This window comes from Pristiophorus japonicus, chromosome 15 (assembly GCF_044704955.1).
Source record: "Pristiophorus japonicus isolate sPriJap1 chromosome 15, sPriJap1.hap1, whole genome shotgun sequence".
Classification (NCBI taxonomy): Eukaryota; Metazoa; Chordata; class Chondrichthyes; family Pristiophoridae; genus Pristiophorus; species Pristiophorus japonicus.
The window spans coordinates 138119026-138143195 of record NC_091991.1 but is presented as its reverse complement, the minus strand read 5'-3'; the positions used below and the strand labels follow the sequence as shown (position 1 = coordinate 138143195).

The 24170-nt window shown below is 44.6% G+C and overlaps 1 protein-coding gene across 7 annotated transcripts in view; it reads left to right on the top strand.

Annotated features, from left to right (window-relative positions):
• cfap70 (cilia and flagella associated protein 70) overlaps positions 1-21889 on the top strand; it is a 195755-nt gene extending 173866 nt beyond the window's left edge. For 6 of the 7 annotated variants that reach the window (XM_070900968.1, XM_070900973.1, XM_070900972.1 and 3 more), the window contains 5 exons: positions 8743-8913; positions 10647-10736; positions 13409-13510; positions 18829-18876; positions 21613-21889. In XM_070900968.1, coding sequence (XP_070757069.1) covers positions 8743-8913; positions 10647-10736; positions 13409-13510; positions 18829-18876; positions 21613-21693 — 492 coding nt within the window. In that variant the 3' untranslated portion in view covers positions 21694-21889. The remainder of the gene's footprint in view (positions 1-8742; positions 8914-10646; positions 10737-13408; positions 13511-18828; positions 18877-21612) is intronic. The other variant, XM_070900971.1, reaches the window with a different exon arrangement.
• The last annotated feature ends 2281 nt before the right edge of the window (positions 21890-24170 follow it).

Here is a 24170-nt window from a genome sequence, read left to right as displayed (position 1 = left end):
CCATTCCCATATATGTCTTTAGGGAATGCAGAACATGAGTAGGAGGAAGAGGAAATGAGAGAAGCACAAACAATAAAGCTAGAACCAAAGGAGAAAAAGACTAACTCAGAGGTACCATCCCTCCAGAGTCTATAGACCACTGTGCTCCTTGAAAATGTATCAGAAAAGATCTATTTAAAGAGGCGACATTTCATTGAAGTGGCATTGAAGGGATTGTGTCCTTTGTTGCAAACAGGTTTTCAAACATCCTCTCAAATACAAAAACCAAACAAAGAACAGATATACTTTGGAACACTGGACATCATATCATAACACTCCAACAACACTCAGAACACGACATCATAAAGGACAAAGCAGCCCACTTGATTGGCACCCCATCCACTACTTCAAACATTCACTCACTCTACCAACTATGCACCATGGCTGCAGTGTGTACCCTCGATAAGATGCACAGCAGAAACTTGCCAAGGCTTCTTCGACAGCACCTCCTCAAACTGCAACCTCTAACACCTAGAAGGACAAGAGCAGCAGGCGCAAGGGAACACCATCATCTGCAAGTTGTCCTCCAAGTCACACACCATCCTGACTTGGACATATATCACCATTCCTTCATCGTTGCTGGGTCAAAATCCTGGAACTCCATCCCTAACAATACAATGGGAGTACCTTCACCACACGGACTGCAATGGTTCAAGAAGGCAGCTCATGGCCACCTTCTCAAGGGCAATTAGGGATGAGCAATAAATGCTTTGCCCACATCCCATGAATGAAGTTTAAAAAATAGTTTTACTGCACTTTTATGTATTTATAACAGGCACTTCTTTTTACCAACCTGCTTTGCGCTGTTCTTAAAACTGCTTTGTGCTATTCTTAAAACTGTCCCGATGTTCCACTGAGGTGATACCTGAGGGCCAAGGATGCTAGTGGTGCTTGGCTGTACTGTCGTATCATGAGTCACTTGGCACTGATGTTGCCCTCACCTGAGGGCTTGAGTCTTGACTGGACTAATCAGCTGGCTGCATTGCCACTGTAGATGTGTGGGCAACCTGACTTTGTATCATAGAAACGTAGAAACATAGAAAATAGGTGCAGCAGTAGGCCATTCGGCCCTTCGAGCCTGCACCACCATTCAATGAGTTCGTGACTGAACATGCAACTTCAGTACCCCATTCCTGCTTTCTCACCATACCCTTTGATCCTCCTAGTAGTAAGGACTACATCTAACTCCTTTTTGAATATATTTAGTGAATTGGCCTCAACAACTTTCTGTGGTAGAGAATTCCACAGGTTCACCATTCTCTGGGTGAAGAAGTTTCTCCTCATCTCAGTCCTAAATGGCTTACCCCTTAACCTTAGACTGTGACCCCTGGTTCTGGACTTCCCCAACATTGGGAACATTCTTCCTGCATCTAACCTGTCTAAACCAGTCAGAATTTTAAACATTTCGATGAGATCCCCTCATTCTTCTGCACTCCAGTGTATACAAGCCCAGTTGATCCAGTCTTTCTTGATATGTCAGTCCCGCCATCCCGGGAATCAGTCTGGTGAACCTTCGCTGCACTCCCTCAATAGCAAGAATGTCCTTCCTCAAGTTAGGAGACCAAAACTGTACACAATACTCCAGGTGTGGCCTCACCAAGGCCCTATCTATACAACTGTAGTAACATCTCGCTGCCCCTGTACTCAAATCCCCTCGCTATGAAAGCCAACATGCCATTTGCTTTCTTAACCGCCTGCTGTACCTGCATGCCAACCTTCAATGACTGATGTACCATGATACCCAGGTCTCGTTGCACCTTCCCTTTTCCTAATCTGTCACCATTCAGATAATAGTCTGTCTCTCTGTTTTTACCACCAAAGTGGATAACCTCACATTTATCCACATTATACTTCATCTGCCATGCATTTGCCCACTCACCTAACCTATCCAAGTCACTCTGCAGCCTCATAGCATCCTCCTCGCAGCTCACACTGCCACCCAACTTAGTGTCATCCGCAAATTTGGAGATACTACATTTAATCCCCTCGCCCAAATCATTAATGTACAGTGTAAACAGCTGGGGCCCCAGCACAGAACCTTGCGGTACCCCACTAGTCACTGCCTGCCATTCTGAAAAGTACCCATTTACTCCTACTCTTTGCTTCCTGTCTAACAACCAGTTCTCAATCCACATCAGCACATTACCCCCAATCCCATGTGCTTTAACTTTGCACATTAATCTCTTGTGTGGGACCTTGTCGAAAGCCTTCTGAAAGTCCAAATACACCACATCAACTGGTTCCCTCTTGTCCACTTTACTGGAAACATCCTCAAAAAATTCCAGAAGATTTGTCAAGCATGATTTCCCTTTCACAAATCCATGCTGACTTGGACCTATCATGTCACCTCTTTCCAAATGCGCTGCTATGGCATCCTGAATAATAATTGGTTCCATCATTTTACCTACTACCGATGTCAGGCTGACTGGTCTATAATTCCCTGTTTTCTCTCTCCCTCCTTTTTTTAAAAAGTGGGGTTACATTGGCTACCCTCCACTCCATAGGAACTGATCCAGAGTCTATGGAATGTTGGAAAATGACTGTCAATGCATCCGCTATTTCCAAGGCCACCTCCTTAAGTACTCTGGGATGCAGTCCATCAGGCCCTGGGGATTTATCGGCCTTCAATCCCATCAATTTCCCCAACACAATTTCCCGACTAATAAAGATTTCCCTCAGTTCCTCCTTCTTACTAGACCCTCTGACCCCTTTTATATCCGGAAGGTTATTTGTGTCCTCCTTTGTGAATACCGAACCAAAGTACTTGTTCAATTGGTCTGCCATTTCTTTGTTCCCCGTTATGACTTCCCCTGATTCTGACTACGTTTGTCTTTACTAACCTTTTTCTCTTTACATATCTATCGAAGCTTTTGCAGTCCATTTTAATGTTCCCTGCAAGCTTCCTCTCGTACTGTATTTTCCCTGCCCTAATCAAACCCTTTGTCCTCCTCTGCTGAGTTCTAAATTTCTCCCAGTCCCCGGGTTCGCTGCTATTTCTGGCCAATTTGTATGCCACTTCCTTGGCTTTAATACTATCCCTGATTTCTCTTGATAGTCACGGTTGAGCCACCTTCCCTTTTTTATTTTTATGCCAGACAGGGATGTACAATTGTTGTAGTTCATCCATGCGGTCTCTAAATGTCTGCCATTGCCCATCCACTGTCAACCCCTTAAGTATCATTTGCCAATCTATCCCAGTCAATTCACGCCTCATACCTTCAAAGTTACCCTTCTTTAAGTTCTGGACCATGGTCTCTGAATTAACTGTTTCATTCTCCATCCTAATGTGGAATTCCACCATATTATGGTCACTCTTACCCAAGGGGCCTCGCACAACGAGATTGCTAATTAATCCTCTCTCATTACACAACACCCAGTCGAAGATGGCCTCCCCCCTAGTTGGTTCCTCGACATATTGGTCTAGAAAACCATCCCTTATGCACTCCAGGCAATCCTCCTCCACCGTATTGTTTCCAGTTTGGTTAGCCCAATCTATATGTAGATTAAAGTCACCCATGATAACTGCTGCACCTTTATTGCATGCACCCCTAATTTCCTGTTTGATGCCCTCCCCAACATCACTACTACTGTTTGGAGGTCTGTACACAACTCCCACTAGCGTTTTCTGCCCCTTGGTATTCCGTAGCTCCACCCATACCGATTCCACATCATCCAAGCTAATGTCTTTCCTTACAATTGCATTAATTTCCTCTTTAACCAGCAACGCCACCCCGTCTCCTTTTCCTTTCTGTCTATCCTTCCTAAATGTTGACTACCCTTGGATGTTGAGTTCCCAGTCTTGGTCACCCTGGAACCATGTCTCCGTGATGCCAACCACATCGTATCCGTTAACTGCTATCTGCACAATTAATTCGTCCACCTTATTCCGAATACTCCTCGCATTGAGGCACAGAGCCTTCGGGCTTGCCTTTTTAACGCACTTAGACCCTTTAGAATTTTGCTGCAAAGTGGCCCTTTTTGTTTTTTGCCTTGGGTTTCTCTCTACCCTCCACTTTTACTCATCTCCTTTCTGTCTTTTGCTTCTGTCTCAATTTTGTTTCCCTCTGTCTCCCTGCATTGGTTCCCATCACCCTGCCATATTAGTTTAACTCCTCCCCAACAGCACTAGCAAACACTCCTACTAGGTCCTGCCTAGGTGAAGACCGTCCGGTTTGTACTGGTCCCACCTCCCCCAGAACCGGTTCCAATGCCCCAGGAATTTGAATCCTTCCCTGCTGCACCACTGCTCAAGCCACGTATTCATCTGAGCTATCCTGCGATTCCTACTCTGACTAGCACGTGGCACTGGTAGCAATCCAGAGATTACTACTTTTGAGGTCCTACTTTTTAATTTAGCTCCTAGCTCCTTAAATTCGTCTCGTAGGACCTCATCCTGTTTTTTTACCTATATCGTTGGTACCAATGTGCACCACGACAACTGGCTGTTCACCCTCCCTTTTCAGAATGTCCTGCACCCGCTGCGAGACATCCTTGACCCTTGCCCCAGGGAGGCAACATACCATCCTGGAATCTCGGTTGCGGCCGCAGAAACGCCTATCTATTCCCCTTACAATTAAATCCTCTATCACTATCGCTCTCCCACTCTTGTTCCTGCCCTCCTGTGCAGCAGAGCCACCCATGGTGCCATGAACTTGGCTGCTGCTGCTCCCCCCTGATGAGTCATCCCCCTCAACAGTACTCAAAGCGGTGTATCTGTTTTGCAGGGGGATGACCGCAGGGGATCCCTGCACTACCTTCCTTGCACTGCTCTTCCTGTTGGTCTTCCATTCCCTATCTGGCTGTGGACCCTTTACCTGCGGTAAGACCAACTCACTAAACGTGCTATTCACGTCATTCTCAGCATCGTGGATGCTCCAGAGTGAATCGACCTTCAGCTCCAATTCTGCAACACGGTCCGTCAGGAGCTGGAGGCGGATACACTTCCAGCACACGTAGTCGTCAGGGACATCGGAGGCGTCCCTGATTTCCCACATAATACAGGAGGAGCATAACACGTGTCCGAGCTCTCCTGCCATGACTTAACCCTTAGATTAACTTAAATTGTCAACAACAGTGCTACAAGTTACTCACTGATATAGAAGAGAAAAAAAAAATACTTACCAGTCACCAGCCAATCACTTACCCCCTTGGATGTGACGTCACCTTTCTATTTCTTTCTACTTCTTTTTTGCCTTGTCCCTATAGTTGCACAAGCCACGCCTCAGTGACGCACCTCCCGACTCTCTCCACGCACCTGGAACTCCCGAGCCTCCTCCGATGCGTTGGGCCTTTTTATAGGCCTCAGCGACGCACCTCCCGACTCTCTTCGCGCACCTGGAACTCCTGCTACCAATATGAGCAGGTATCTGAGGGATTGGTTGGAAAAGTCATAAGCTGTCATTAGAAGAGAGGATGACCCTATGAAGGCAGGTTCTAGCTACATCACTTGTGCTAAGTTCGAGAACTGAATGCCCATCGATCAGGCAGAGGGCAGACCCAATCGTATCAGTTAGATCATGCAGACCCTGAGAACTTCCACCCTGAATATCTCAAAAACTGGTTGCCATTGTTCCCTCCAGAGACTTCTCCAATGCCTGAAGGCCAGAAGTCAAAGCATCCACATTGGATGCACTGACGGTTCTGGAAGCCTCTCTGTCAAGGACATGGCTGCAGATGTTCACTCCAGGTATTGTGTCAAATCTTTCTCAGATACTGGCACTGAGGATGGAATTGCACTCCCTCCATCACCGATGTACCATGGTTGCAGTGTACAGATGCAGCATCATGAATCCGGTATGTTCTGGAATCCAGGACGATCGGTGGCAGGGTCATCCGGAATCTGTAAATTATTCCGGAATCCGGACCCGCTGACCCTGCTGACCTCGGGGGCCCCGCCGCTGCCCGACCTTGGGCCTCGCCTCGCTACCGCTCGCCTCACCCCACTCGTATTGCCGCCGCTGCCCTTACCTCGGGGCCTCCTCGCCAGCCCGCCAGACAACCTACTCGGCGGGGTCCCGTCCGACACGAACAGCTCCTCAGCAGAGCCCCGCCCGACGATGACCTCGGTGGGGCCGGACGGCAAGAACAACGAACAACTCCTCAGCGGGAAACCCCTCCCACTTTCTGACATTTCGAAACCTGGAAATACCCGAACCTGGGCTCGGGTGTTTACAAGATTACATAGAAACATAGAAAATAGGTGCAGGAGTAGGCCATTCGGCCCTTCTAATCTGCACCGCCATTCAATGAGTTCATGGTTGAACATGCAACTTAACAAGATACACTGTAGCAAGTCGCCAAAGCTTTTTCGGCACCAAACCCATGACTTGCACTACTTACAAGGGCAAGGATAGCAGGTGCATGGGAACATCATCACGTTCAAATTCCCCTCCAAGTTGGACACCATCCTGACTTGGACATATATCATCGTTGCTTCATCGTCGCTGGTTCAAAATCCTGAAACTCCCTACTTAACAGCATTGTAGTATTACCATGACCACATTCACTGCAGCAATTCAAGAAGAGAACACACCACCACCTACTCAAGGGCAACTAGGGATGGGCAATTAAATGATGACTTTAGCAGTGATGTCCACAGCTTGTGAATGAATACAAAAAAAACTCTACTGTTATCACTGCCAACTGTCTCAGGTCCTCCAACAAGGTCCTCAGTGACTTCACATGACTGATTTTTATTTAGTATCCTTTTTGGAGCAGGACCCCAGAGAATTGAATCTTCTGGCTCAGGAGTCATAGTCTGACCAATGCAGAACTTCCATTGCCCGCTGCCATATATCACTTTCACCTTTATTTCCTCTGACACCCTCATGTGTTGTGTCTCACCCACTGCAAAATTCTCATTGGAATTATATGCATCACTCTGAGTAGATTTCTCTGGGCTGGTGAATGAGAGAGAAAGGATGAGTGATGACATGGGTGAAGAAATGGTTGGTTGTGCAGAGGTGGAAGACCGCTCACCTTTCTTCCTTCTCCTCCTCAGTGGCATCTTGCTTTGGATTATCTTGAAGGACAGATAATGAAGAGATGTTACAGTTATGCAGCTACTGTGATGATTTCTCTAGCTTTTGAAGGTACCTAATCATGTTTCTTGCTCGTGTGTTTGTGCTCTTAAAACATTATTCAGCAAGTTGCAGATGTTCCAGACAAATCTACAGCTGCCATTTGCCATCCCAGTGGTACAATGGTGCCATTGGAATTTTGGGGCCCTTGTACTTAAGCTGAAGTTGCCAGCACACAGTTGTTAAGATTTTTCTATAATCTCAAGTGTTGGACAACTGGATCTACTCCATTCATGTGGAGTATAAGGTAATTTCAAAGGATGAGGAAGTCCACAACACAAGTAGGTAATCTAACGTATTCATCTTGTGCAAAACTCAGTGAATTGAAGTCCTCTGGTGTTCACCTCTGATTTTCTGCTGAGACTTTTGTCATCCATTTTCTTCCTTATAAGCACAGAGAATAAAGCATAGTCGGCAGAATGCTGTCAGAATGCTCATCATCATCATAGGCAGTCCCTCGAAATCGAGGAAGACTTGCTTCCACTCTTAACATGAGTCCTGAGATGGCTGAACAGTCCAATACGAGAGCCACAGTCTCTGCCATAGGTGGGACAGGCAGTTGTTGAGAGTAAGGGAGGGTGGGACAGGTTTGCCGCACGTTCTTTCCGCTGCCGGCGCTTGTTTTCTTCATGCACTCAGCGATGAGACTCGAGGCGCTCAGCCCCCTCCCGGATGCGCTTCCTCCACCTAGGGCGGGGTCTTTGGTCAGGGACTCCCAGGTGTCGGTGGGGATGTTGCACTTTGTCGGGGAGACTTTGAGGGTGTCCTTGTAACGTTTCCTTTGTCCATCTTTGGCTCGTTTGCCATGAAGGAGTTCTGGGTAGAGCGCTTGCTTTGGGAGTCTCGTGTCTGGCATGCGGACAATGTGGCCTGCCCGGTGGAGCTGATCAAATGTGGTCAGTGATTCAATACTGGGGATGTTGGCTGGACGAGGACACTAATGTTTGTGTGTCTGTCCTCCCAGGGAATTTGAAGGATCTTGCGGAGGCATCGTTGGTGGTATTTCTCCAGCGACTTGAGGTGTCTACTGTACATGTACTGTGCATGTAAGAATGCTAACCATCCACGTAATTACTTGTGTTCGTACTAGCTTTGTTGTCATTCAAAAAGCCCCAGATGTTCCAGACTATTTTAAGAGAAAAGTAAGCAGTACATGGATTTTTCCTTGACTTTTAGGGTCAGTGTTTTCAAATATTATACACAAAAACTTTTTCACAGTTTTGTCTGTAAAGTCAACTTCTGGTTAAATTGTTCGCTTGTTAGAAAGTGAATTTTATTTTATTAAAGTTTCTTCTATTTGTGTGGTTTGAGAACCAATGGTTTGTTTGTAGTGTATATTTCAACCTTGTACAATTTCTCTGATGTAATATGACCTCTGAGGAATTGGATGTCGACAGCATTATCTGAGACCAAATTGGGGTATAAATCAACTAAAGTTGGATAAATAATTTGTGAGCAGAAGTGTGTGCAGAAACTATGATACTGGTAAATAACTTGCAAGTCTGTATTTCCTAGTATTTCTTAATGGTTTCATTTATAACCAATCAGTTTTCTCATTAATTATCTTCTGTTCTCTTGCATTGGAAGCAGAAGTCTAAATTACCTGACAACTTTGTTGTTTCAGAATCCAGATATATGGGCTTTGCTCGGACATCTAAGCTATATGAACGAAAACTACACCCAAGCCAAGGAATATTATGAACGTACTATGTGTTATGTGAATGATACATTTGATATGCATGTCATCTGCTTGAGACTAGGCTCCATCTATTTGCAGGAAGACCAGATTCAGTCAGTAAGGACAGTTTAGTAATGATTTCAATTTCACAGAAAATATAAATTACTGGGAATCATTAAAAGAAAATTATCTCACTAAAGGATTCAGATGAAATTTTTATTGTTTATTTTCCCATATTATTGTCAATTAAACCCAGGGATTAAATTATTTAAACTTCGTCACTTCCACAAACCTTTCTTCCAATATATATAGCAGTGTTAAAAGTAACACTTATTTTAATTGTTTGATAATTAAACAAAGAATTAAAAATAACATTTATCTTGCTTTTGACATTGATGAAGGATTACATTTGTGATGCAATCGCAGTAGATTTACAAGAATCTAATCTGCAGTAAATTACTGAAAGGTAGCACAATACTGTATCTATTGCATATTAACATTACAATTCAAAATGCATTGAAAACACCTGTATTCGGCAATGTTTATGGGAAATTTTATTTTAAAAGTATCCACATGTACTTACACTATCAGTTATGCCTGCACGTCACATAATATTAGTTCCAAAAATGAGTGTTGGCACAGTAATCAGACCTTTTGGGGCAGATTACATTTGGTGGTTGTGCACCACAATGCTTCCTTAAGTATGTAGTCACATAGCCATAATGTTCAGGATTTTGCAGAAGTCATGTAACAGTAACAGTAAGTATCTGCATGGAAATAAATAACTTATTTGGATTTTTTATTTGAAACCCAAAAGCGTTCACTAACTGAAAAATGTAAAGTACTCACAGTTGCTTTTGCAGGGCCTCCGATATGTTTGCCTCCACCCCTCCGATTGATGGCCCACCAAAGATTTTTGACTGACAGTTAATTAAAAAAATTATTGTATTGGATCTAATTCTGTACCCTGACAAAGCATATACATTTTCCTGAGTGCTACCGAATTTCCTCCCACTGAATATATTGAATATTCCACTATCATTGTGTGTGACGGTTTAGAGCGCATTACCCTCAACCTTCCTGAACCAAAGCCTGTTATGCCACCTCCTTGAAGCCCCAGTGTGTGCACCACCTTCTTCCGCTGTGCACTTTCGGTTTTCGTCTGCTCCATTCTTCGTGTCTGCCACTTGCATGCACTGGTTTCAGTCGGAAGACCAATTGCTCTCACAGCATCACTTACAACTTCCACTCTGCCCTTGATCCAACCTCTCACTCAAGTTACACTGGCCTTGCCACCAATATATTCCCCTCCCCCCACCCCCTGCCCAATGAGCCGTTTTCTGTCTACCCCAAGAATCTTTTCAGATTTTTCCCCACCCCCCATGATACATTTTTCAGCCCACCCTTTCCCATCTGCTGATCGAGGTTATTTTTATTAACCAGTTTGCAGGCCCCAGCCCAGTGCCTCACTTATTTCTTTGAATGGATTGCAAAAGCTTGAAATATCCACATTTGTGAAAGGAACTTGGAAAATGTAAACATCCCACAGATCTCAATCCAGTGGTTAAATTTAAATTTGTTAAAAACAAGTATTTACCTCCAATACTGTGTATGCTTTGATTCCACCTTTGTAACCTGTGACCCCTCTGACGTACCGCTGCCGCTTCAACGTGTGAGGTTCAGTACCATATTAAATACTTTCACAATCAGTGGTCTACACAAAAACAAACTAATTGCACCAGATATATTGGAAACCAGGCGCTTCCCGTGTTACAGAAGTGCTTTATTTACTTTTACAGTTTATTTATATTTTTAAATCATCTGATTGTTGTTTCTAATGTATTTTTCAGTATAAATCAGCCAAATCTATCTACTACTTTGCCTCCCAGAAAGCACCATCCTGTTTGACCTGGCTAGGAGTTGGCATAGCCTGCTATCGGGTAAGAATACTTGTTAGAGGAATTATTTTGGAGTGAGCAGAAATACTCAATGGGATGTCCCTGGGCTCAGTGCTGGGACCACTGCTATTTCTAATTTGCAACAATGAATTGAATTCAGAAACTCATTATAAATCGGTCACATTTACAGATGATACCGAAATAGGAGGGGCAGTGCAGTCAAAGGAGGCAAATCAGAAATTTGCAGAGTAAGGTGAACAAAATAAGTATGTGAACAAATGAATTGCAGACAAGTGCAAAGTACTGCATATCATTATCATCATCATCATGGGCAGTCCCTCGGGGTTGAGGATGACTTGCTTCCACACTAAAAATGAGTACTCAGGTGACTGATGAACTCATTTTAAATGGTGGAAGATGCCTGTGCGTGAATTCTTTTAACGTGGGGTGACCGTTTCACACCAGCCACTACACGGGCTTGACGGAGCAAGGTCTTGGTCCAGTGACAAGGGGATCCAAGATGACTGGCGACCAGGCTCCGCCGCATGTGCCAATACATACACGTAAACTCAAACATGCTCCTACTGTCCTCCTTCCTTCTTCCTTCCCACAGGAGCTCTCTCTATGTGGAATTCATGGTATGCAATATGAGCCTCACGACCTCACAGCCTCGCTATTGGCCCGTGCTGCGCCTTCCCTTGGTCTTGTCCACACTGCTCCATCTCTGGGCTCTGACCTCTCCACTCCTCTGTGCCTCGTCCGTCCTCCCCTCTCCGCTTTCAATCTCCGGACCTCGCCCTTCCTGACCTCCGGACCTTGCCGGTCCTGACCTCCGCTCCACACCGGTCCTGACCTCCGCTCCTTGCTGGTCTCGACCTCTGCTCCTCGCCCCTTCCAACCTCCGCTCCTCGCCCCTTCCAACCTCCGCTCCTCGCCCCTTCCAACCACCGTGTTGACTAGCTTTTTTTGATCTGCCCACAGCTCCAGCGTTGCGCTCCAAACTCCAAACTGCTCCTCTGACTGTCCCATGAAGTCGGGCTTTTTTTGATTTGCCCACAGCTCCAGGATATAGGATGAAAATAAGCAACAAATGTACTCCATGAATGGTGTTGAAATAGCTATGGGTGAAATGGAAAGTGACCACTGAGTCTTGATGGAGCCAATAGTAATCATATTCAGCCAATGCAGAACAGCAATCAAAAAAGCCAATTGAATGTCAAACTATATAACCAGAACAGATGAATATAAATAAGAGGAAGTTGTGATCAAACTGTACAGTGTTCTGGTCAGACCACATCTTGGGTACTGCATCCAATTCTAGTTCCCAAGAGACAAGGGACATATTCAAGCATCCCTTCGAAAGCAACGTATATTTCCTGAGGTTCAGTGCCCAAAAACTACTCCAGAGGGACTCTGTCCAATGCTCTGTTCAACTGAGACATCACTTCCTCACTTTGCATTCCAACCTCCTTGATAAACGTCAGCATTCCATTAGCCTTTTTGATTACTTTTTGTACCTTTGCACTAGCTTTTAGTGATTTATGTACTTGGATACTTAAATCACTTTGCTCCTCCACAGCTCCTAGTCTGACCATTAGAAAATTAAGAAAAAATTCCAATTTGTCTTTTTCAGATCCAAAGTGGATGGCCTCACACTTTCCTGCATTAAGTTTCACCTGCCATAGTTTTGCCCACTCACTTCGTCTTCATATGTCCCTTTAGAGCTGAATAGTCTTCCTCATCTGTAATTATCTTGTGAACAGTTAAACTTTTCAATTAGCAAATTATAGAAACAGAAATACAAGTTCACAGTATAAAGATACCTTAGTTTTTCCATCAAGGTTCAAAGAAGGATAGTGATTTTTTTTCTGAGATTGGCATCTGCACTAAATGTATTGTTCTATCACATAATAATTTGAAATTAAATATCCGTCGAATCATTAGGTTGTTGGAATAACAACAACTTGCATTTATATAATGCCTTTCGGGTAGAAAAATATCTCAAAGGCATAATCAGACAAAAATGGACACTGAGTCAAAGAAGGAGATATTCGGAGGGCTTGGTCAAATAGAGTCTTAAAGGAGAGTCTTAAAGGAAGAGAGGAAGGTGGCGGGGATTATGGAGCGAATTCCAGAGTGTGGCTATTTCTTGTACCCTGTGTGCAAATGAGATGCTGCTTTTATGTACAAAACAACAGTGACTAAAAATAATCTGATCAGAATAGCACAGCATTAAATTGTGTTTGAGGTTCCCCACATAGTGTTGAATTGTACATGGGAGACTTAAATATTGGAATTAAAATTAATTAAAAAATAAATGGGCAAATAACTTTTTAGAAGAATTGGGAAAGTACTGAGCACCTCTAAAATACATATTCCAGGAGATGCCAAGCACAGCTGAGGCCAAGTATCTTTGCTAAGTGCTTTTGTAATGCCATGATCAGAGCTAAGAGATTAACTCCTGTGGAATTCTCTACCACAGAAAGTTGTTGAGGCCAGTTCGTTAGATATATTCAAAAGGGAGTTAGATGTGGCCCTTATGGCTTAAGGGATAAAGGGGTATGGAGAGAAAGCAAGAATAGGGTACTGAAGTTGCATGAGCAGCCATTAACATATTGAATGGTGATGCAGGCTCGAAGGGCCGAATGGCCTACTCCTGCGCCTATTTTCTATGTTTCTATGTTAACTCCGTGTTCTTTTCTATACATACTCAGCTTAACGAACTGACAGATGCTGAAGATGCTCTCTGTGAAGCAAATATCCTGTGTAACAATAATGCAGAGGTCTGGGGCTATCTCTCATTGGTGTGCTTAAAGGTACTTGTTATGAGTGGAAATAATTTCATATTGTGACAGATATAATTAATTATGTCATCTTGCTCATCAGATGTCACTGGTTAATCCACTTAAATCTTCAAATCTCACTCCAAAAGAATTAATAGGTAAAAGCACTGGTTGGTGTAGTCGACCTCAAGGCAGCATTTGACCGAATATGGCATGAAGGAACCCGAGTAAAACTGAAGTCAATGAGAATCATGGAAAAAACTCTCCACTGGCTGGAGTCATACCTAGCACAAAGGAAGATGGTTGTGGTTGTTGGAGGTCAATCATCACCGCCCCAGCACATCGCTCCAGGAGTTCCTCAGGGCAGTGTCCTAGGCCCAAACATCTTCAGCTTCTTCATCAATGACCTTTCCTTCATCATGAGGTCAGAAGTGGGGATGTTTGCCGATGATTGCACAGTGTTCAGTTCCATTTGCAATTCCTCAGAAAATTAAGCTGTCCATGCCCGAAGGCAACAAGATCTGGACAACATTCAGGCTTGGGCTGATAAGTGGCAAGTAGCATTCGCACCATGAAGGTGGCAGGCAATGACCTTCTCCAACAAACGAGAATCTAACCACCGCCCCTTGATAATCAACAGCATTACCATCGCTGAATCCTCCACCATCAACATCCTGGGCATCACCATTGACCAGAAACTTGAATGGACGAGCCACATAAATATTGTGGCAACAAGAGCGGGTCAGAGGCTGGGTATTCTGCAGCTGGTGTCTCACCTCCTGACTCCCCAAAGCCTTTCCATCATCTACAAGACACAAGTCAGGAGTGTGATGGAGTATTCTCCACCTGCCTGGATGAGTGCAGCTCCAACAACACTCAAGAATCTCGGCACCATCCAGGACAAAGTAACACGCTTGATTGGCACCCCATCCACCATCTTAAACATTCACTCCCTCCACCACTGGCGCACCATGGCTGCAGTGTGTACCATCTATAAGGTGCACTGCAGCAACTCACCAAGGCTTCTTCGACAGCACATCCCAACCCCGAGACCTCTACCACCTAGAAGGACAAGGGCGCATAGGTGCACCATCACCTGCAAGTTCCCTTCCAAGTTACACACCATCCTGACGTGGAAATATATCACTGTTCCTTCATCGCTGGGTCAAAATCCTGGAACTCCCTTCCTAACAGCACTGAGGGAGTACCTTCACCACAAGGACTGCAGCGGTTCAAGAAGGCGGCTCACTTTCTCGAGGGCAATTAGGGATGGGCAATAAATGCTGACCTTACCAACGACACCCGCATCCCAGAACGAATAAAAGAAAACTGCTGAGTCATACAGACCAGGAAGATCCCAGGCTCAACCTCTGGCCTATGCTGATTGGGCTGATTTCATATAGGGAGGTAGTAAGGTTTCTACAATTTAGTATTAGTTTGACTCAGTGGTGGCATTTTGCCTCTGGATAAGAAGGTTGTGGGTTCAAGTTCCCAGTCCAGAAGTTTAACACATAATTTACAACGACACTTCCGTGCTGTCCTGAGGTGGTGCTTTATTTTTGTGCTGCCTTCTTTCTGATACAATGTTGAACCAAGATACTGCCAGTCCAGCTGGGTGTAAATGATCGCATGGCACCATTCAAAACAGAGCAGGGAGTTCTCCCAGGGTCCTAGCCAGTATTGTTCCCTTATCTAACATCACTAAAACAGATCACTGGTCATTTTTCTCATTTGCTGTTTCTTGGACCTTGCTCTATGCAAATTGGCTGTCACATGTGCCTACCATGGGTTATCCTGAGGACATGAGGGTGTGAAAGTTGCTATACAAATAATTCTTATTTGACCTGAGCACCCCTGAGCTCGAGAAAGGAAAATGCTTTATTCCTATTTGCTTTCTGGTGGTCCCTTGTCAAAAAGTACATCTATGGACATTGGGTGAAGATATGATTGTGTTGGCTTGTGCCTCCTGCCAACAGAAACACACATCAGCAAGGCTTACATAAAAATAGTCGCTTAACATAAGGTACCGAGGGCATCCAACATCCTTGGAACTGTATCTTACCTTATATCATCACCTTTCGGAGAGGAAGGGAGTAAATAGGAGAGTAAATCTGACTCAGTATTTGTACAGCAAGTAAAATCTAAAACATTAAAAAAATTAAAATGTTCATTGGTTTGATATCTTTCTCTAATCTATTTTCCAATGTTCAAGAAACATGCTGCTTAAGAAAAAAGACACATTCTAATGTTCTCCAGGCTCCTGATTCCTTTCATTCTGCTTCAAAAATGTATAATAATTCATTTTTAGCATAGAGTAGTTCTCAGCAATCCACTGAAGATCAATTCTGATCTTGAAATTCTAATGCCATAAATGTAATCTTCCATTGAATGTACTGGAAATGAAAATCAGCTGGTTCAATCTTCTTCTTCATAGGCAGTCCCTCGGAGTTGAGGAATGACTTGCTTCCACACTAATATGAGTTCTCAGGTGACTGAAGAGACCAATGCGGGACCAGCAGTCTCTGTCACAGGTGGGGCAGACGGTGGTTGAAGGGACGGGTGGGTGGGGTGCTTGGGTTGTCGTGCGTTCCTTCCGCTGTTTGCGCTTGGCTCCGCATGCTCCCGCCGAAGAGACTCGAGGTGTTCAGCGCCTTCCCGGATGCTTCTTCACTTTGCGTGGACTTGGGCCAAGGATTCCCAGGTGTCAGTGGGGATGTTGCACTTCTTCAAGAAGGCTTTGAGGGTGCCCTTGAAGCATTTCCTCTGTCCATCTGGGACTCATTTGTCGTGACGGAGCTCTGAGTAGAGCGCTTGTTTTGGGAGTCTATTATCGGGCAAGCAGACGATGTGGCCCATCCATCGGAGCTGATTGAATGTGATCAATGCTTCGATGCTGGGGATGTTGGCCTAAGCAAGAACACTGACGTTGGTGCGCCTATCCTGCCAATGGATTTGCAGGATTTTGCGGAGGCAGCATTGGTGGTACTTTGAGGTGCCTGCTGTATATAGTCCATGTCTCTGAAGCAAAAAGGAGGGCGGGTATCACCAGTGCTCTGTAGACCATGATCTTAGTGCTGGGTTTGAGATCCTGGTCTTCAAACACTCTCTTCCTCAGGCAACCGAAGGCTGCATTGGCACACTGAAGGTGGTGTTGGACTTCATCATCGACGCCTGCCCTTGTTAACAGTAGGTTCCCGAGGTATGGAAAATGGTCCACGCTCCAGGGCCTCATCATGGATCTTAATAATCGGGGGGCAGTACTGTATGGTGGGTGCAGGTTGGTAGAGAATCTTTGTCTTACGAATGTTTAATGTAAGGCTCATACTCTTCTATGCTTCGGTGAAGGTGTTGATGATGGTTTGGAGTTCAGCCTCCGAGTGTGCGTGGAAAAAAGCGTCATCTCCATACTGTAATTCAATGACAGAGGATGTGATGACTTTGGATCTGGACTGGAGACGACAGAGGTTGAACAATTTTCCGTTTGTTCTATAGATTAGCTCCACTCCAGCGGGAAGCTTATTGAGGGTGAGATAGAGCACTGCAGCAAGGAAGATTGAGAAGAGCGTTGGTGCGATGACGCAACCTTGGTTGAGATTAGCACCACTCCAGCGGGGAGCTTATTAAGGATGAGATGGAGCATTGCAGCAAGAAAAATCGAGAAGAGCGTTGGTGCAATGACACAGCCTTGGTTGACCCCCGTCCGCACGTGTATTGTGGTGGATCCATTGGTCAAGATCACGTCCTGCATGTCATCATGAAGCAGGCGGAAGATGGTGACAAACTTTTGCGGGCAGCTGAATTTGAGCAGGCCACTCCATAATCCCTCACGGTTGACAATGTTGAAGGCCTTTGTGAGGTCAAAGAAGGCCATGTACAGAGGTTGGTGCTGCTCCTGCATTTTTCTTGAATTCGACGTGCAGTGAAGATCATGTCCATTGTGCCCCTTAGTGCGCGGAATCCACATTGCGACTCTGGGAGGAGCTCTTCAGCTACTGGGAGAAGGCAATTGAGGAGAATTCTTGTGATGACTTTCCCTGTGGCAGGCAGCAGGGAAACTCCTCTGTAAATACCGCAATCGGACGTGTTGCCTTTCTTGAAGATGGTCACGATTACAGCATCTCTGAGATCCCCTGGCATGCTCTCCTCCTTCCAAATAAGAGAAATTAGTTCATGGATTTGCAGCAATGGTACTTCTCCACTTTAGTGCTTCGGCGGAGATTCCATCTGCTCCTGAGACCTTGTTGTTCTTCAGTTGTCTGATGGCCTTTTCAACCTTATGCTGGGCTGGGGTTGTGCTGAGGTGGTAGCGGGTAGCATTCTGCAGGATGAAGTCGAGAACACTCATGTCGAAGACAGAGTCTCGGTTCAGGAGATCTTCGCAGTGCTCCTTCCAGCGGGCACTGACTGCCTGCACTCTGTCCTTGATGAGTACCTCTCCATTCTTGGCCCTCGGTGGGGTAGGACCTTGGTGCTTCGGCTGTAAGTGGTCTTGACTGCGCTAAAGAATCCACACATGTCGTGGTTGTCAGCTAGTTGCTTTTTCCACCCACCATCTGTAGTTTAGGTCGCGAGTTTTATGTTGGACATGGCCTTCAAACGTCTATAGAGCTGCTTTCTTGCTCTCGAGTTGTGTTACTGTTTCCAGTTCAAGATTGCCTTGCGTTTGCGGCTTATTATCTCCTGGATTTCCTGGTTGTTCTCGTCGAACCAGTCTTGATGTTTCCTGGTGGAGTGACCAAGTGCCATGAGGCCTTGTACTTGTCTCTCTGACGAAACAAGGTGTTGGTTATGACAAGACCATGTTCTAAGCATTTCGTCAGCAGGAGGGTACCATTGGAGTTGGTTTTCCCTACCCCCTCTCTACCGATCACACCTCCCCAGAGGTCTGTGTCCTTTCCAACTCTGGCATTTAAGTCACCAAGGAGGATTTCCTTGCAGGATAAGCTAACTCCTCATGACCCTTTGGCTCACCCTAGCCTGGAACCAGTGTGCTAAGGTCATCAGCTTTGAGAAATCCCTGTCCCGAGTCCCAACAGGCGACAAGCAGGTTCAATAGCAAACAGTTTACTACCCAAACAGTGAAGGTGAAAATGATCCCCATTACGTCATTAGTCTTCAGAGTGCTACAGACTTAATAGGAATAATTCTAGTCTTAAGAGCTCTGATTAAAGACAGGACATGATTATAATTTGTTTTATTTAGAAAAATAATTTTGTATTTTATCTGATGCTCCAGTGTTTGTTTTTTTGGAAACATAGCAATGGAAATATGCAGCTCCAGTCCAAATTGCCACTTACTGTGTCCTTCCTGAGCACAACTAAATTAATTTGATTTGTTTTTCACTGTTTCAGACGGGGCGAAAACTAGAAGCGGAGCAAACCTATAAATATGCAATAAAGGTTAGTTTTAAGTCTGACCTTGTTTTCTTTTACCATCTACACTAACAGCTTATTGTAGAGATCCAACAGATAGTAACTAGGGGCTCAAATTTGGCCCACCCTTTTATCGGTACACTTACCGAGATGCGCCGCTTTTCTCTGTTGATAAGTGCGCCGAAAAAATCGCTCCCCACTTTGGCCGCTGTCCGGCCTCTCCTCGGTCGTTGCGCAGCGTGGCCAGTCGAGTCAGCGGCAGAGCCAGCGTCCTGACTGAAAACAGCCAGGACATCTGCACATGCGCAGTGGAGTGGCCACGCATGCGCAGTAGCTTCTTGCCCCCAGCCTCTCTGTGTGTGTGCTGCAGCCGCTGTGTGTGTGGGATCTGATGCCCGCCCCTAGCCCTGGCCGAGTGGCCTCCTGGTGTGATCGACCTCAGGTTTGAAATTTTATGCACTGTAGCTATTTTTGAACTTTCTTAATGGCTTGTCATTTTCCTGGACTTTTGGATATTTTGAAAAAATTATGTAAATATGTTTTGTCTCTTGTGAATAGTGGTGACCATTTGTCAAGCCTATTCACCTGGTGCTATTGTGAAAGAAGAACATAAGCGACGGAGGAACACTGAGCGAATATCTTATTTATTGAAGTAGACTTTATTACGATAATATGGGCTCAATTTTGGCCCAGTATAATCATTGCAAACAAATAGTTGTTTAAATTAGCGATTAGGACAATGTAATTCAACTATCTTTTACTTCTTTTATTTTTGTAGTTTAAGCTTCCATGAATGCTTCTGTTGTATAGTAAATTAACTTTGCGAAGTTTGTCATATGATGTCCTGTATAGCTGTTTGATCCTATTCATATTCTTTGGTCAAGTCATTAAGTTCTGCTGGCCTCCGATGTACTTACCTGCGCTGATTTCTTAACTCTCCGCAAGGGTTTTCTGAAGTATCCACATATGCTGACCGAAGTAGATTTGGAGTAACTATGGTGGAATAGGCCAAAGTGGCCTAAATGGCCAAAAAAACTAAACTAAAAAAATCCTAACTAACTCACTTACACTGGCGCAAATTGAATGTGCAAAGCGGGGATTTTTAAGATACTCCAGAAAAATCAAGTTGCTCCAAAAAAAACGGAGCAACACCTGGCCAAAATTGAGCCCAAAGAAACAGGAGTAGGCCATTCAGCCCCTTGAGTCTATTCCACCATTCAGTGAGATAATGGCTAATTTGTATCCTAACTCCATCCATCCACCTTGGCTCCATATCTCTGGCAAAAATCAATCGATCTCAGATTTATAATTATTAATTAGCTAGCATCTACTGCTTTTTGTGGGAGAGTGCCACACTCCTACCACCCTTTGCGAGAAGAAGTGTTTCCCAACTTCTCTCCTGAATGATCTAGCTCTGATTTTAAGGCTATGCCCCCTTGTCCTAGACTTCCCGCCAGCGGAAAAAGTTTCTATCTATCCTATCAATCCCTTTCAAAATCCTAAAAACCTCAAAAAAATCACCCTTAAGCCTTCTATATTCCAGGGAATACAAGCCTAGCTTATGTAATTTCTCCTGATAATTTAACCCTTGGAGCCCTGGTGAATCTGCACTGCACTCCTTCCAAAGCCAATATATCCTTTCTAAGGTGCGATGCCCAGAACGGTACACAGTGCTCCATATGTGGTCTAACCAGGGTAAAGTCCTCAGGTTCGAACAACATTTTCAGTTTACAACCTTGTCGTGGAATGGTGTTTAGGGATTTTACATATTCAGTGTTAATTTCAATAAAGAGAAACGTAATTGTGACTGCATGTCGTTGATAATATAACCCAAATAAAGTGCTTTCAGTATATAGTCATTTGTAGCTGTGATGTAAATCTAGCTTACAGAAAATGCTGGAAATACTCAGCAGGCCAGACAGCATCTAGCTTGAATGACTTATTTTAAAGACCAGAGTCACAGTGAGTTGGTTTCCAATCATACTGAGCCTTAGATTTGTATGACAAATTTTCTGCCCACAACTTCCTTTTCTGAGCATTTGTAGAGTCATCAAATTTGTAGGCAAAGCACATTTCCCAAGAGGAAAAAATTGACTCCATTCAGCCTCTTCTTGTTCAAAGCATTTTCAGAGGCCCAATGTTACTTAGTTGCTAATCCCCACACCATTCTGTGCCAAGGAACGTTTGAAAAAAACTGTGTGTGTGTGTGTGTGTGTGTGTGTGTATTGGGGGGAGGTGGGGGGTTGGCACGAGCAGTGGGAAGGCTATTTTCTGAAGAATTTCCGAGTTACAACACAGAAATACTTTCTGTATACTCAGTATTTAACCAGATTTTAGAATGGCAGATTTCTGAAGCAATAAAATATACATTTTTGATATGAAAGATTTTGGTTAAGGATCAAACGATGAAAACTTTCCCAAGGTGCCATTAGAAATAGTGGCACTCTCATTCTGTCCCTGACTTGGAATTTAATAATCAGTTATAGTTGCTCAGGCTGTTTTAAGATATTACTGTTAAAAGTAGTGCTTCTATCTCCAAATGGGGTAGCATTAGAGGAATTAAAGAGACGAAACTGACTGACACAGCAACACATAACATGTAAATATCCAGTTTAATGAGAAACATAGTTTTATGATTATCGCACAAGAACTGAGGAATAAGTGTAAATCAATGCATGAGATTCAGGCAGACAGTGGTAGACTGTCAATGGGAGTAAAATATTAGTAGTAATACTAATTTGTAATATGTTTTGTTTTATATAGTTAAGCCTTGAAAATAAACTGCTTCTTGATGAGATTCATCAGCTACAGAAAACACTTGGCTTTGGAAACCCTGCACTCTGAGTCCATTGCAATCCAATCTAATATTGGTTCTGTGCTTTAGTACAATTAAACAGTCTACAATTTCTTTTTAGTTCTGATTAGTTTTATTATACTGCTTTAAAAGGTGTGATTTTAGCTACTTTAAAGCCTGGCTTACATTCAGATACTAAAGTGTGCCCCAAGTTGCCAATGATTCCATGATGTTACAAAAACTGAATAAAATGGATTTTGAAAACTTTGTCTGTTTTCTGGTGTTTGTGATGGTCTTGTAGATCCCCGTTATCTTTTCCGCTTCCTTTTGCTATATCTATTCATTGGCACTTATATCTTGCTACTTGACATCATTTTGCATATGTTTCTATGTAATAGCAATGCACCATAGTGATACATTAAGGGGCCAGCTCTTCTTCCTTCAGTGACATTTTATAAATATAATTTTACCATTGACAAAATGACATTTTGTTACCTGTGACATACTCATTTATTCTTTACACATTTTGAAAATGGTAGCATAATGTCCACTGCAGTGCATTGAAGCACCAATATTTGACACCATGGAATTGTGGGAGGTGGGTTCCTGCCTGTAATGCCAAAACTACAGTTACTAATCTCAACTACATAGAGCCTGATACTTCTAAGAGAGGAGAAAAATTCAGACAGTGTGTCAGCTCAGGCTTCCTTTTGAATAATTCCTTCCAGTTGAATAAAATACAGTTTCATGAGCCAGGCTTCATCTCAATTTTGAGATTCTCATCCTCGTGTTCAAACTCCTCCCTATTTCTGTAACATCCAGCAGCCCTACAATTCTCTGAGCACTATTTGTTCCTCGGGTCACGTGTGCATCCCCCTATTGTGTTCCTAACACAGATGAGACTGCACACAGGGAGGTTAAAGTAACGGTGACCTCAGTCTTTATTAAGACACTCCAGAGTCGGGAACAGGCCTTAGAGGCTGGCTTATATACAGTGCTCCCATGGAATGCTGGGATCTCTTGGGACTTCAGGGGATGCACTCCCTGGTGGCGGAACATGGGAGTGCATGCTTTACTGATACACAATATCACCCCCCGCTAAAGTCAAAGTGAAAACTATTTACAAGGTGAGGTGGCCGGGAGCCTTTCTTTCCCTGGTGGACTGCCTCGGTACAAATGTCTGTTCTGGTATGTTGGCTGTGCCCACGCTGGGCTGGCGTGTTGTTGGCCCTGCAGAGCTGCTGGGTGAGCCTGGCCTTGCTGGGCTGTTGAGCGTGATGGGTTCGATTTCCTGGTCCGGGTGGTGTCGTTGATCCTTTGGGTGTGTGTTGTGGGCTCGAAAAAGGTGGTGTCTGCTGTGGGTTGTTCAGGGCAGTCTGTGAACCGCAGCCTCGTTTGGTCCAGGTGCTTTCTGCAAATTTGTCCATTGTCTAGTTTGACTACAAACACCCAACTCCCTTCTTTAGCTATCACCGTGCCTGCGATCCACTTGGGACCATGTCCATAGTTTAGCACATACACAGGGTCATTCAGATCAATTTCCCATAACACAGTGGCGCGACCATTGTTTACATTTTGTTGCTGCCGCCTGCTCTCTAACTGATCGTGAACCAGCGAGAGTCTGGTTTTAAGTGTACTTTTCATTAGTAGCTCAACCGGAGGCACCCCTGTGAGCGAGTGGGGTCTCGTGCGGTAGCTGAGCAGTACTCGGGACAGGCGGGTTTGGAGTGAGCCTCTTGTGACTTGTTTAAGGCTCTGTTTGATTGTTTGTACTGCCCGCTCTGCCTGCCCATTGAAGGCTGGTTTAAACGGGGCCGAGGTGACATGTTTGATCCCATTGCGGGTCATGAATTCTTTAAATTCGGCACTGGTGAAACATGGCCCGTTGTCACTGACCAGTATGTCAGGCAGGCCGTGGGTGGCAAACATGGCCCCTCAGGCTTTCAGTGGTGGCAGTGGCGGTGCATCCCGACATTATTTCACGTTCAATCCATTTTGAAAAAGCATCCACCACCACCAGGAACATTTTACCGAGAAACGGGCCCGCATAGTCGACATGGATCCTTGACCATGGTCTGAAGAGCCAGGACCACAAACTTAGTGGTGACTCTCTGGGCGCGTTGCTCAACTGAGCACACACGCTGCATTGCCGTACACAGGACTCTAAGTCAGAGTCGATACCGGGCCACCACACATAGGATCTGGCTATCGCTTTCATCATTACTAAACCCGGGTGTGTGCTGTGGAGATCCGAGATGAACGTCTCCCTGCCCTTTTTGGGTAGCACTACGCGGTTACCCCACAACAGGCAGTCTGCCTGAATTGACAGCTCGTCCTTTCGCCGCTTGAACAGCTTGATTAGCTCTTGCATTTCAACGGGGATGCTGGCCCAGCTCCCATGCAGTACACAGTTTTTTACGAGGAACAGCAGAGGATCTTAGCTGGTCCAAGTCCTAATTTGGCAGGCCATGACAGGTGATTTATCATTTTCAAACGCTTCTATGACCATCAACAAGTCTGCGCGCTC